A 14,264-nucleotide genomic window follows, 5' to 3' on the forward strand; every position below is an offset into this window, starting at 1 on the left:
TATGTGGTGAGTTTTGCAGAAAAAATCACAAGCAGCGCCCAGTTAGTGACGCGTTTTCCATCAGCCAGCAGTGGTTGGTCTGCCAGAGAGGGTAGGCGGAGCTAAGCGGCTGCTTTTCCGGTCTCTGCAAGTGTTGCGAGTAAACAGTAATCTACTATGGCTGAACAAACAAAGAGAAGATGGATGACTACAGATACAACTTCAACAAGAAGAGAAAATACAAAGAAGAAGGAAACAAATTTGACGCTCAGATGAAGCAAACAGTCTGAAAAGGAAAGCGACCGTCAGCGAGGAAAATCAAGAGTTACAACCGGAGCCAACCGTGGACGTCACACATGCAGCACTGTCTGGATATCTGGGAAGTGTGCTCCCACAATTACCGCCACAGGTGCCGCCAAAGAGAACAAAACTGAGATCTTCAAGATTACAAGTTTAACCTAAAATGTTGCTAAATATGTTAATCATGTGACCAGAAGATATAAGTAATGATAAGCATTTATGTGCCCAGACAAACTCAGGGCCTGTTTTTAAGAGGGAAGTTTGATCTCAAGTTTAAATCTGTATAATAAACGAATATAATAATAAATGTTTTACTTTGCAAAATTATCCAAAAAACTTGGTAAACCTGCTTCTTGAAAGAGAGACGGCAGCAATAAGCACAACGTTAAAACAGCTGTAATCCTACAGTCGAGTCCCCGTTGCCCGAGCACACCCCCAGCGGACTCTCCTGGCTTTAGTTCAAAATCCATTTAAAGCGTGTGCTGTGTTAGTAGTAATTTAGAGAGACTTTGGGCCAGCAGTATTGAGAACGTGGCTCAGGGACTTAAGCCCTCCAATGGTTTGCTAACACAGCTCTGTGTCCGACAGCCTCAGCACTAACGGCAAGATGCTGTCTGTCGATCCCTCTGCAGGACGGACTGTCAAACCAGAGGAGGAGAATGTCTTTATGCCGGCCGTCGTAAAGTTTAGATAAAGGCGAGCACAGCTTCATTTATGCGCTAAATTATGTGCTGTGTGCACGTTTTGGTGTTTCTGCCAAGTTAGCACAAAGTCTGAACCATCTCATCAGTGTCGACAAACGCTGATGACAGCAGGGGTGTTGTTTATAACCTCTGGCAGGACGGAAACATTTAAGGGTTGATGTGTCAATCATTTTCTAATCAAACATTATATTTCTCTGTCTTTTTCATACAATAGTCCCGCTTTATATCCAATTTCTATCTTCCTGTGTCCTCTGCTCCTGCAGCTCAGGAGGAGGGGGAAGCTGGTTGCTGCAGTAGGCTCGTCCTTCCACTTGAATCTAGCTAATGGCATTAAAACCTAGGGCAAGAAAAAAACACGCACACATACCCAGAGGAGCGCTGTGCCCCTCTCTATCCTGTGCTCTTTGCTGTGTGTGTATGTGAGTGTGTGTGTGTATGGCCGATCAAAGACACAGCTCTGTCTCCCTCTGACCCTCCCTGATGCTCTGCAGAGGTGCCCAGAGCTTGCTGACTCACTCAGAGACAAATGGGCCACTTGGAGAAAATAGGATTTGATGTAAATGTGTGTGCCGCTGTGTATCAGCCATGCAACGTCAGGCCGGCTAAACACACTGCTCAGCACAGATACAAAGCACATGGGTCACTGGTTTCCCCAGCGTAGTTCACAGCCTGCAGAAAAAGGCTCCATGTGCAGCTCAGACTGATAAGATCTATATGTTGTAAAGCGGTATTTACAGTCGGCAGGTAAGCAAAGTTCACGGCTGTGAGTCATTTAAGGCGGTAATGGAGCTGCATGTGAGCAAAAGGTGAGCATGTCTGATAGCTCCAACCAATCAGAGGCTATTTTTGTCCATGCTTAAGTCGGTGGGAGGGACAGGTGTGTTCTTGCAGCGTAGTAATTGGCCCGCAGAGTGGCCTGATAGAGAGCCAGGTATCTGCCACCGTGCTTCCTTCCTCTGGCTGTTTACAGAAGGACGGGGCGTCTCTGATGTCATTTTAAATTACCGCGCCTGCTGTTATTACAGTATTGTTTGTCACGGCGTATAGGCCAACCAACGATACCTTGGCTCAGGGCCCCGTCCTTTGGCCGGCCACACTCACGGTAGACGATGGCTGCCTTTCAGCACACTTGGACCAAGATCTGGATCCAATTACCCACACAGGGAGAGCTGTAGTGTGAGCCATGCCCATCACTACCAAGCATGCCTATCAAGTCATTGAACAATCGTATAAATGAGCCAGCAGCTTGTCTCATCATATTTTTATGCGTGTTCCTTTATGAGTGTAATATAGCGCCTCGTAAACTAAAACATGCATTCTTGAAGATCTTGTCTCAGTTATGGTCTTCTGCGCTCACTGCCCTTGAAGCCGGCTCAACTCACTCCATATAAAGTTTAAAAAAACAGCATTTAGCCATTTGATGTCTTTACTGAAAGCAGAAGAGAAACAATTTTATCAGTGATAACAGCAAAAAGATTTATTAACCAGAGCTCCTGTAAAAGTTAATCAGTACAGTAATAAGGAAACTGGATTCACAAAGGTATAGATAATGGGAGTTGCACTGTTCCATGTGACAGGAAGATAACATGACTCTTGCTCTTGCTGCAGAGGTACAAAGACAGAAATAAATAAAGATAAACAGAGAGAGTTTACAATAAGTTATAGTTATTAAAAACTATAATAAAAATAGACTCCATACAGAGCAAAGAAAGACGAAGTTACAAGTGACTGTGGTGTGATTAATATCAGCTAATCAGCTAATTTAGTATATATTTAAACAGCATACATAAAAATAATATAGTGTATAATGTAAATGCAGTAATTAAACTTAGTGTTTGTCTGTAAGAATATAGCAACATAGAACCACCAGTATAATATAACCCTTCATGTTGGGGGTCCTGCTCACACCTGTCAGGGTTTCATTCCATGATAACAACCTGCTCACTGTACATTATGCTGCTTATTACGCAGCTTTTAACCTATGAAATAAATTATTTGAAAATAGATATTTATTTGGAAATTATTTTATTAATTTAAAAATGATTTTATTTCCGTTTTAAAAATAATCAGTTACACTCACAGTGAGAGCTGCATCCATAGCAACGGTTAACTCTGTAGCCTTCTTAAAATAAGCTGAGCTAGCTGTTACTACTAACATGAAAGTGAGCAAACCGAAGTAAGATGAGGTGAACGGGACCGCAGGAATCAGCGCAGCACCTGATTGAGGCTTTCTGTCTCGTCACTGTCAGAGTCTGTTGACATTTTCTTTTCATTCACCTTCTTTAAACACAGTCGTACCCCCTACGGATCTCTCTGTCTCTCAGCCTGCAGTTTTTGCATCATTAAACCTTTATCGCTTTCTCTCCGCTGTTTTCGTCTCTTTTCTTTTTTTCTCTCTGTAAACAGACCAACTTCAAATTACCGGACTTCTTTCTGCGGATTGATATGATTACAGTTAGTCCTTCGGATTGTGTGATTAGAGCCGCATCCCTGGCAACGGTCTGTTCTTCATAGCAACGGTCTGTCTGGAATGCCGTAATTAACCAGAATCAAGTCGTATAATAAAATGTAGTAACACAGTGTTTGGCATTAAGACAATATAGCAATACATTACAGTGTAGCATAGTGTAAAGGGATATAAGATAGAGTATGAGGTGCAATGTAATAATATAGTATTAGATGATATAGAGAAAAAAAAATAATATAGAAAATATATAATATATTATAATAAAGACAAGTATTAATGATGAAAGTTCTACATTAAGTCCTAATAAGAACTTTAACTCAGTTGCCAGTAGCAACAACAACATTACTTCAACATACAATGATGTGAACATAATAAATGCATAATAAATACACCTCTTAAAGTGAAGCCTCATACTTGCACGTTGTATGTTAGTCTGGAATTTAAGACACAGTAAAAGTATACGAAACCATAACTGTGCACGCTCCATTATTTTGGTTATGTGTCCGTCCCGCTCTGTGTTTTATGAGTGTGAAAAGGTTAAAATTATGACTTGTTAGCAACATTCCCCGTTAGACTGCTGTCCACACTGTCCGCCTGCAGTGTAAGCCGATCCGTTGTAAAATGCTGCCTCTCCTTGTCACATAGGCATGGCAAGTTTACCTCACATAAAGGAGCCAGTGTGCTCTGAGAGGGAAGTGCTGGCTGCGTGGTAACTGTGACATCAGTCAGGCAGTCAAATGTGCTGCACTGCTTCACATCAACCTCGTTTCTAGTTGTGTCAGTGCTGCCTGAAGCTGCTCCTGTTTTCTCCTTATACATTTGACAAGCTTGTTCAGCTTAAAGGAACCCTCCAATGGTTAGCTTGTGTTCTTGTTTGCTGTCAAAACCCACAGTTAGGTGTACCGGCTGGTTTGAAACCTGTGCGTACAGTTCAGAGGCAGGTCTGGGCGAGTTTTCTGAACTCTAACGTTAGTCGCAGGGGGGAAACACTTAACCGTCAAAAGTGTTGAAATATGGCTTTAAGCAATGTTTAGGTTAGAGCTTTGATGTTTTTCAAGATTCACCATAGTGACACGTGTTACTGTGGAAAATCACTGTGTATTCTTAAAGCCACACTGCACTTAACGCACACTAGGCGTGTTTGGCTGCGTCTCCACTGCAGGAACTATTCCCAGGGACCAGGAACCTGTGGAAGAATTCACTGTTTCCTCAGCAGGGACCGGGGTCTAATTTAAACATGAGGGCATTATTTTAACCCCTAGAAAAGTCAGTTCTCAGGTGGTAGTACTTTTAATAAGTAGTACTGGAACTTCTTGATTGAGCCTTGCAGCGCTAAACATTTGCGATTGGTCAGGTCCTTTTTTTTTTTTTTCTTTCTTTTTGCTTATTATTATTGTGAGAAAACGCGAGGACAATTTCAGGGTTCCAGCGTGGGGGGTCCAAGCTTTTTTTTGTGGTCAGTCTCAGCCACAGTTTCTAACATCCTGGCATTTTGGGCGTTTGGAAGTTTGAGCTTTGCTGCTACTGCTAACTCTTTCTCCAGCGTTGTCTAAATGACCCCTTTAGCAGAGCTGGGAATCACTATCAACACTAGCAGGACTTGAATCTGCTCTGCATTTTCTGTTGTTGCAGTTTTGCACAAATAAAGTTGTCTGTGAAACTGTGTCTGTTGTCGGTGTGTTGTTGTGTAGTTTCACTTTTTAAAACATGGTTGTCTTTAGTCTGTTGGTAACTTTAGCCAGTGGTTGTCTGCGTTTCTCTTTACTTCCCCCCCACAAAAAAAAATCCTCATACTGATAGTTCTTGGGACTTTTGGTGGAAATCTGTCTTTTGATTCCACTTCAGTCCTATTAATAACAGACAGGAGGTTAACGATGGAGGAAATATATCACCTTTTTGATACAACTCCTGTCATTTATTATGTTTTAATCTTATTTGTGATGACATGCAGGTGAGTTCAGGGCAGTATTCATTTTGTTAACGAAAATTATGGCGTTAAATGTTCTTACCACGACCAAGGTGAGATGTTGACGAGCTAAAAATAGATCTTTGATAATAAAACCTCCGTCAACACGTCTGATTTATTTTCGTTAACGAGACAGGACTACAATGTTCGTGGACATTTAAAATCCATGATATTCTTAAGCCTCAGATCCCAGTTAGAGATAACAAGTATGACAAAGGTGGTTGTGCACTTTCTCTGTTAACCCAGGCGTTCAGCTTCAGGCTCTGTGCACTCAAAGAAAAAGGGGCGTCTTACACATCATTTGACGCTTCTTCCGCACAAAAAGGAGCGATCATCGGCTGTCTGCTTCAGTCAGACTGTTTGAATGAGAAGTGATGATGAAAACGTATCTTTAGATGCTGTTTCTACATCGTTCTTTTACTGTTTTGATGACGAGCTGAAGTTTAAAGTGAAGGAAACAGTTAAAATGAGAAAAGGGAGACTGGATGTGATGACTTCTTCTTGACTAAAACTGGACTAAATGTTTTAACTTTTCATCGACTGAAATTATAAAAGGTATAAATGAAAAAAATGTGACTAAATCTAATAAGCATTTTCATCTGAAGACTAAATCTAAAATAGCTGCCAAATTTAACAGTGGTTCAGAGGTGACCCTGCATAAATACTTACACATACATCCTCACAGCTGACACCTTCATCAAGTGTTTCATTCCCTCTCCTATCTGTCCACCTTTGACTCCTTGTTTCAAAACTTCTTTCATTTCTGTCTTCCTTTTCTTACCCTGACATAAATGTATGCTCCTCTAAGCTTTAATTCAGCACCTTCTTTAGTCATTTCTAAGTGAAATCACTTGATATGAAGGGTTAGCTTTTGAGGTAAAATCGTTCTTCTTCTCTGAGTCATAAAAGTAGCCACCGGCCAAATTCTGTCAAGTTGGGCCTTCAGCTGGTGAGACTTTTTTCCACTAGTCACTCTGGCTGGTAACCAGCCTTCATTTGGCAGGACGGCTGTCGTATCAAACTCTCCTAGGACGCCTGAAAGCTACATATGATCTTCTGCATGGTTCAGCCTCTTGTGATGGCGAGCACCGATGAAAGGAAGTGTCATTTAGTGTCAACCAGCCTTAGGGCTGCTGTGCTCTGACTTTCACCTCTGAGCCTTGTTTGTTTTTGATCGTTTTCTAACCTAGATCCCTGCCTTTAAAATGTGTCCTAACTCCCCCCCTGTGTGTGTTTCTGCTCTGACAGGTAATAAACGTAAAGGCCTGCAGTGGGTAATAGACGTCACCATAGCGTACCCAAAAGCAAGACCAATGGACATCCAGACCTGGATCTTCGGCTACAGGCCTCCCACAGTCACACATGTACATTACAGGTAAGAATAAGATGTCATCACGCTCACCTTCCACATTTCCATCTGAGGGTTTGTCCTGACCTCGTTATCGAAGCTGTCATTTGTCTATCTCATGAGAGGGGAGCACCAGAGCCATTTTTATTATGCAAATGTTTTATGCAGCCGACATGCAAAAAAAAGGCATCACATGAAAATGTACCACGTTACATCATTATTGCCGGAGAAGCGACGGGTTTAAAATAGAAAGAGAGTCAGGAAACAGTGGCTTGGGTGCTCCTGTCTCTCAATTTATTGGAGGAATTTATTGATGCACAGAAACTTTGAAACTGTTCGTGCGACTCACTGTAGGCAGCTGATGAAACTGCAGAGACAACACTTTTGTTTGTTTACATTGCTTTAAATAATTGTTCACATGTGATAGAAGTCCTCTTATCTTGCATTATGTTTGCTAGCCTTTGTCTGTGGTGATGTAGGCAGAGGTGGCTTTGGCTTGGAAAAACAGATAATGTGTGAAATAGCCTGTATTTATTTGCTAAACTAGGTTGGTGATGCTGCAGAAATACGTAATGACATTGAAGATGATTTGTTTGGCCTTTTATGCCTCACTGACAGACAGGACAGTGGATAGTGCTGGAAATAGGGGTAGAGAAAATGAGGGACGACTTGCGGCAAAGGGCCGAGGGTGGGAGTTGAACCTGGGGCCGCTGCACCGAGGACAGTAGCCTCTGTACACAAGTTAACCGCTGAGCTAAACCTGCGCCCTAACATAATGACATTTTTAAGCATTTCTAGAGACTCAGGCCATGTCTACACGTTCAAGGTTATTTTTTAAAACAGAGTTTTTCTTTTGAAAAAAACCCTCGTCCACACAAGCACAGGTATAAAAAATCCCCGTCCAAATGAAAACGCTAAAACACAGCAGAAATGCTGACATGAGAATGCCACACCAACAGGCGGCCATATAACGTGGTCATGCAAAAAAGAAAAAGAAAATTGCGGCCAATCGAAAGTCTGAAAAAATCAATTTCCGTAAGACGACCCGGTTGGCTGCAATGGCGCATCGAGGAAGGGGGCGATATATCAGTTTAGTGGACGAATAACTGTACGTATATGTGTTAACATGTAAAAAGTCCTGTTAGCAAGGTTAGAAGCATCCCTGTTTTTGTCACGTCCGTCATTTTGCAAGGAATGTCGCCTCATATGTGACACCTCACAAAGGAGATAACGGCGCACAACCGGACGTCACAAGACAAAAATGGCGCTAACCCCGTCTACACGTCTCCGTGGAAAAAGAGTTTCTAAAACTCTTCACCCTGACCAGAGTTTTACAAAAGATCCGTTTTCAATGACCTAAAATGTGTGTAAGACAAAAGGCCAAAACGCAGCTACGTTTTGAAAAATGCCCGTGTACGTGTAGACATGGCCTCAGCCTCTCGTTATGCTACAGTACATAAAAGACCTCAGTGTTGCAGAGCTAAAACGTCAATTCAAATAACTAATGTGCAGAGTTTGATCGTTTTCTTTTTACTAAATTACCGTTAACTTGTCGTTTTTTGGTTTTGGTTTGTTTTTTGGACAAAAAAAGCAATTTGAACAATTTGCTTTTAAATTATATAATCGTTTATCGATGAATAGATTTATCAAGAAAATGATGAGCAGATTAATCAATAATGGAAAAAACCTTTATTTGTCCTATCAACCGGCAAACTGACGTCTTTTTAGGTTTCAAGTCATGAAACTGTCACTGTGTAGATCATTTTTAAAGTTCCCATTAAATCAAAATAGTTGTTGATATCCTGCGTTTATCATCTCTTATATAACAGCATCTGGACAAACAATGACACTAAAATTTGTATTTGTACTTGTGTGCGGAAGTTGGAAAAACATGAGAAATGTTAATGACACATCCTTGAATTTGGGTGTTACTGAGTTTTGAGTCCAATTAAATGCTTTCTCAAGTCTGTATGGTTTCACGGTGGCTGTGAATTCTGTCTGTTACCATCTGAAACACAGTTCTCATGAGCTAGCTACCAGGTTAGCATCCCAGGCTTGCTTTTCCTGCCCCTCTTCCTCCTGGAGAAACCTATGACCCTAAGCCTGACCCCGGAGTCCTTACGGGCCTCAGTGGGCGTTTCACAGAAATCTTACTTTAACGAAAGAGGAAAATTCCACCACAGCCTGGATTTTCAACTTATTTTTTCTAACAGCATGAATGAAACTCAAGCTTTCACAGTGTGTGGTTATGTTTTTTTTAATTACACACTTCTTAGTTTTATCTAAAGAGAGAGAAAGAGGGGCGAGCAGACACACACAACACTGTGTTATTGGCTGCTGTAAAAGCAACAAACAGAAAATATGCAGAATCTATTTGAACTCTATATTCAGGGTTTCACTGATTTTATGAACTGGGTCTGTTTGTTTTGGAGAGACGTCTGCAGATACCTCCGGCTGGCTACTATTTCTCTCCCGCTGGACGTCGTATGCAGTAGTGGGAAACACTGCCTTATTGTGTTTGCGTTGCCTTGTAGTGTGACGATGTGGAATCATGAAATTGGAGGTTGTCATAAGAAGTAAACACATTCATCATCCTGTATTCTGCAGCTAAGAATATCCCAGCTCTTATGCAATGTAAATGCATCTGTCTCTCCATATTGTCCTGCCGTCGCTGCCCTCCAGGCTCCCCTCTGAGGCTAATCCGTCCACTCGAGGATGTGATGAAGGTGGGCCGGGATTAGATTTTCTATAGACTCTGTTCAACATAAATGCGGCGCTCTGTGCATCGTCTCGACGGGATAGATTAGAAGGGACGTATCCAGGCTCGAGCTGCAGTCCTCAGGTAGAAGTCCTCCTCACCTTTAATGTGTCCCTTCCCCCCTGAATGACCTCCTGACACAGCTTGAGTGAGTGTCTGTGTGTGTGTGTGTGTGTTCACCTCTGTGTGCAGGGTGGGAGAGGGCAAAATTAAAGGTGATTTATGAACCCCTGCCTGCTGGCTCCTCTCTGGAGGCTTCTCCACCCACATGGGCTAAAGCTAAGGACTCATTAAGTCTGTAATTAGACGAGCAGAGGATGCACCGGGCCCACCCCACCTCGGGGACTCTCTAATCAGCCATTGACACAATCAGCACCTCGCTCGGTCAGCAGCTCTGCAGCCCGGGGACTGACAGGAAGGCACCCGACCAAGCTGAAGGCACAGCTGGTCCCGTTACAAGTGTGCACGCTCAGTTCCCACCGTGTAGACGACACTGATCAGGCAGAAGTCGGGCTCACGCTGGTTCAGGTGCAGAGTCAACAAGAGGATTAATCTGTCTGCTGATCAAGGGAGCACTGCGGGGGTAGAGAGCAGGAGGCGAGACGAGCGTGCCACCCTACGACAGTGTTTCTGCTGTGTCAGTACGGCGAGTGCAGCATTTTTCCACCAACCTTCCAACAAATGAAAAAATTGTAAAGAATATTATGGGATTTTGAGCTTAGGCTGCAGTACACGGCACTTTAATATCTGAGCTTTTAAGTTCAGGCATCAGAAGAGCATCATGGACAATCGACAAGAGTTTACTAATCCTACAATCCGTTCAAAACATCAGAACATGTAGAAGAATAACACAAAACACATCTATTAGTGAGAAAAGGTGAATTCTTGACTGTTGGTAGCCAGGTTTTTGAGAGTTCAACTGAGTGTTGAAGTTATTTCAGCGGAGTGTGGGTCGCCGTCTTTATCTGAAAGTTTCAGTGCCACCAAACTTCAGACGGGGACGGTCAAGGATTTAGAGTTCCCTTGCGTAGTGGGTAAATTTTACAAATGGGTCATTTCACCAAAATATAGTGCCCAACTGAACCAAAACTATCTTGATGAAGAATCAATTTAAGGTCATAACGTTTATAACTTTTCCCTAATGTGATGAAATAGAATTTGAAACTGAGCTTTTAATAGTGTCGCGATTCCTCGGGAGGCGCAAATCTCACTACGAACCGACCCAGTTGACCCAGTCATGAAATGTTGCATCGATGTTCTGGAAACCACTGTTCCTGTTGAGATGGACAGCAGACGGAGATTAGATAATAGTTAATGGATTTAATGAAGCTTCGTCTACAGTGTTCTCATCTCAACACTCATCTCAAACCCCTAAAACAGTGCTCTCCTCACATACCCCTTTCCCACCAAAATTAGCACATTGACGCAGGTTTTTCAGACCCTGGAACCCCTCATACAGCCTCTGCCTGAAACGACTCAGTCCACTCTGTCCCTACAAGCTCCCTTTCTTCTGATTGGCCAGCTCTCCGAAGCCTGCTAAGGCTGCACTTTGTGACGTCACAAAGTGCAGCGTGTAGAAAAAACAGTGTGAAACCTGGCATCACTGCAGACTGAGCTGAGAAGCCTGGGGATTACTCCAACATACTTTTACCGACAGATTTGAGACTTCACCCACATTTAGTCTGGACATCCAACATTGTAACATTATATATATGTCTAAAAATGTGAAACAGCATAATACCCCCTCTTTAAGTATTGACAGCGTCGTCAGAAAACATGGAGAACAGAGATTTCTCAGTGTGAGGACCATGATGCCTAGCTGAGTGTCAGCCATCAGCCCTTATGGGTGATTCAGCGTGTTGAATCTGCACACTGGAGGCTGTCTGGATGCGAGCTCGCTGACTGGCCGTTCAGCTTTGAAAATCTGTGATTTGACTCTTTTCGTGAGGTGTATCTTTTGCGTCATGCTTTTCTACAAGCAGAAAACGGCGGAAAATCGTTAAGCAGATTTCAAGATGGCATCAAAACAGCCGGCTAGTTTAGTTTTCTTTCTTGTATTATAAATGCAAGGAGTTTTTCCTCCTGTAGACATCCACTGTAGTCTTTGTGGCGCGTTCAAGTGCAGCAGTTTTCCCAGAAGATATGAAGCATTTGATCATTCTTCAGTCATGTTGCAGCATCAGGGCCCTAAATCTGACCGCCTCAGCCTCCCTGCTTCCTTAAGAAGTGACCTTGATAACAGACCCTTTATCCTCCCCCTGGTTTTACAGGGCTCTATAGATTACTAGCGCACCTGACCCACAGCTGACAATTGAGTAATATTCTAGATGAATCCACTCTGATCGCTCTGCTTTTTTTTTTAATCCTTCCACCTCCCTTTTTTCTCTCGCTGCCTCCACTCCTCACCCCTCAGCCCCGCCCTCCCTCGCCGCGTCTCCTGCCCTCTCCCCATATAATCTCAGTCTTCCAGATTGCAGCATCATAAGCCCTCTGTGAATGGCAGATGGGAGTTCTAGGTGGGCGTACAGAGGCTGGGCGAGGGCAGTAGTGGGTGTTAAATACGTTGAAATCCTTTTTCTCTTTTAAAGGCACCTTCTCCTCTCTTTTTTTTTCTGCTGCTGTGTGCGTTTCTGAACGCTGCTGTTTGAAAATATATCTGAAAGGTGACGTGATTTATGGAGTCTGAGTCTGCCTGGTCATCACATGGATGCTTTCAGGCTGCACACCTGGCTTTCTCTCGGAGACGAGGCGCTCGCACAGAACTGTTGAGCTAGCAGCTGTACAGCTTTCGTAAGATATCTGAGGCTGTTTTTATTCCTCTAAGCATTTTATATAAAGGTCTATTGCTTCAAGACGTAAATCAAACACTTCTTTTTTTTACTCATTCTGTATTTACTGATGTCTATTCAGCACCCAACCCCCCAGGATCAATGTCTCTTACGCACCGTGTTTTACCTGTGAGGGTAATGAGCGGTTTGGTGATTAGAGAGGGTGGCTGAGGATAATGACCGGGTAGAGAGATTTTTCCTCAAAGCTTAGGGTCTTTAAAGGACATTTGTCGCCTTAGAAACCAATTACAGGAGGAAACCCCCCACCCATGTTCACGCCATGGTGGGAGATTCCTTCTGTAAGAGGTGTCAGAGTTCAAAGCTCATCAGCAGGAAGATCAGGTTATCTGCAGGTCAAAAAGAGGATTTAATGTGCTGATTTCCAGCTCTATATTTTTATCCTGGGATACCAATAGTGTGTTATTATTTCTGCTGGCCCTCTCTGCAGCCTCTGTCTGAAACTATATATATATATATATATATATATATATATATATATATTATATGCTCCTGTGTCTTTAAGGAATCCCTCCCTAAAAGCCAATTTCCTTCTGATCGGCCAGCTTTCGGTTATCCTTCATTATTTGAAACTTTGGCCACTTTTAATACAAACATCCAACATGTAACATAATGCATGTTACAGCAACGCTTTTCTCGAAAGCGAAGTACATCTGAGCGTTAATACAACGATCAAGACAGGAGGGAACAAAGCCAGTAAGAGCCAACAAACGGCGATCGGAGGTGTTCATGAAAGAGCTGGGTCTTAAAAGGTGGAAAGGGACTCTGCGGACCAAATGTTTGGTAACTCATTCCACCACCAGGGGACAACTGGGTAGAAGAGTCTAGTTAGCGACTCAGGGCCCTGTTGTGATGGGAGGACCAGGCAGAGCCTTTCATTGGCAGAGCAAAGTGGGTGGGAGGGAGTGTGGACCTGGATGAAGGCGTTCAGGTAGCCAGGAGCCGTTTTTGTTGCTGTTTTGTAAGCAAGCGACAAGAATTTGATTCGAGCTGCAACTGGGAGCCAGTGGAGGGATATGAACAGTGGAGGGATACATATGACTGGAAACAGGACAAGCATAACAGGTCCCCTTTAACGAACCTCTGACATTAGTTTAGGAAAGCCTGAGAAAGAAATAGTTATTCTGGCGGTGAGGTGAACGCAGGAGGCTGTTTGGTCCTTTTTTGCTGACTCGGCAGCATCGAGAATATTGTAAACACTGTCTCGACTGTTAGCTACAGTAGCCAGGAAGGTCATTGCTGCATAATGTGTCTTTTTTTAGCAAACACTTGAAGGCACAAATAAAAAGGCTTTCCGAGACTATCAGGCTTCGTTATCGTGACAGATTTCCAAGTTGGGACATTGCATTGGAAAGAATTGAATGTGATTGTTAAATATGTGGTTTACATCCAAAGACCCACAGAAGAAAGGACAAGTTGTGCATTTCGTATTACATTCAGGAGTTTTTTCTTGCTATTTTTGGAGGAAAATCATTGAATGACTCAACTCCAGGGAGGATTTGATTCAGTTTTCCTCTTCAAGAAGCTCATCAAATATTATTTGTGAAAAATAATCTGATAAATGTTGTGGGGTTAAAAGTATATTTCCCTCTGTAAAAGTATCGAAGTAGAAGTTTTAAGTGGCATAAAATAGGAAAACTAGTACCTCAAAACTTAATATGATTACAGTACTTAATAAGTCGGTATAAAAGTCACTCAAAGAGATCAGGAGTCTTTGTAGACCTGGGCTGATTCCCTATCTGTTCTCCTGGAGGAGCGCCCCGCCTCTCTACAGTGAAACTGACCTCAGACATGCTCGCTCATAAACATCAGGTTGCGCTGACATCTGTGCGACTATAAAGCCAGTTGGGGCCACGTACACCGCTGCAGTGGTTTTATGGCCCTTTACTTGTGACC

At 42.8% G+C, this 14,264-nt stretch overlaps 1 protein-coding gene across 1 annotated transcript in view; it reads left to right on the plus strand.

Annotated features, from left to right (window-relative positions):
- Window positions 1-14,264, plus strand: part of lpgat1 (lysophosphatidylglycerol acyltransferase 1) — a 58,393-nt gene that overhangs the window by 29,403 nt on the left and 14,726 nt on the right. Inside the window, exon 6 of the mRNA XM_069657660.1 lies at window positions 6,665-6,791. Coding sequence (XP_069513761.1) covers window positions 6,665-6,791 — 127 coding nt within the window. The remainder of the gene's footprint in view (window positions 1-6,664; window positions 6,792-14,264) is intronic.

This window comes from Semicossyphus pulcher, unplaced genomic scaffold (assembly GCF_022749685.1).
Source record: "Semicossyphus pulcher isolate SPU_LCO1_2020_fin unplaced genomic scaffold, fSemPul1.0.p SCAF_11, whole genome shotgun sequence".
Taxonomy (NCBI): Eukaryota; Metazoa; Chordata; class Actinopteri; order Labriformes; family Labridae; genus Semicossyphus; species Semicossyphus pulcher.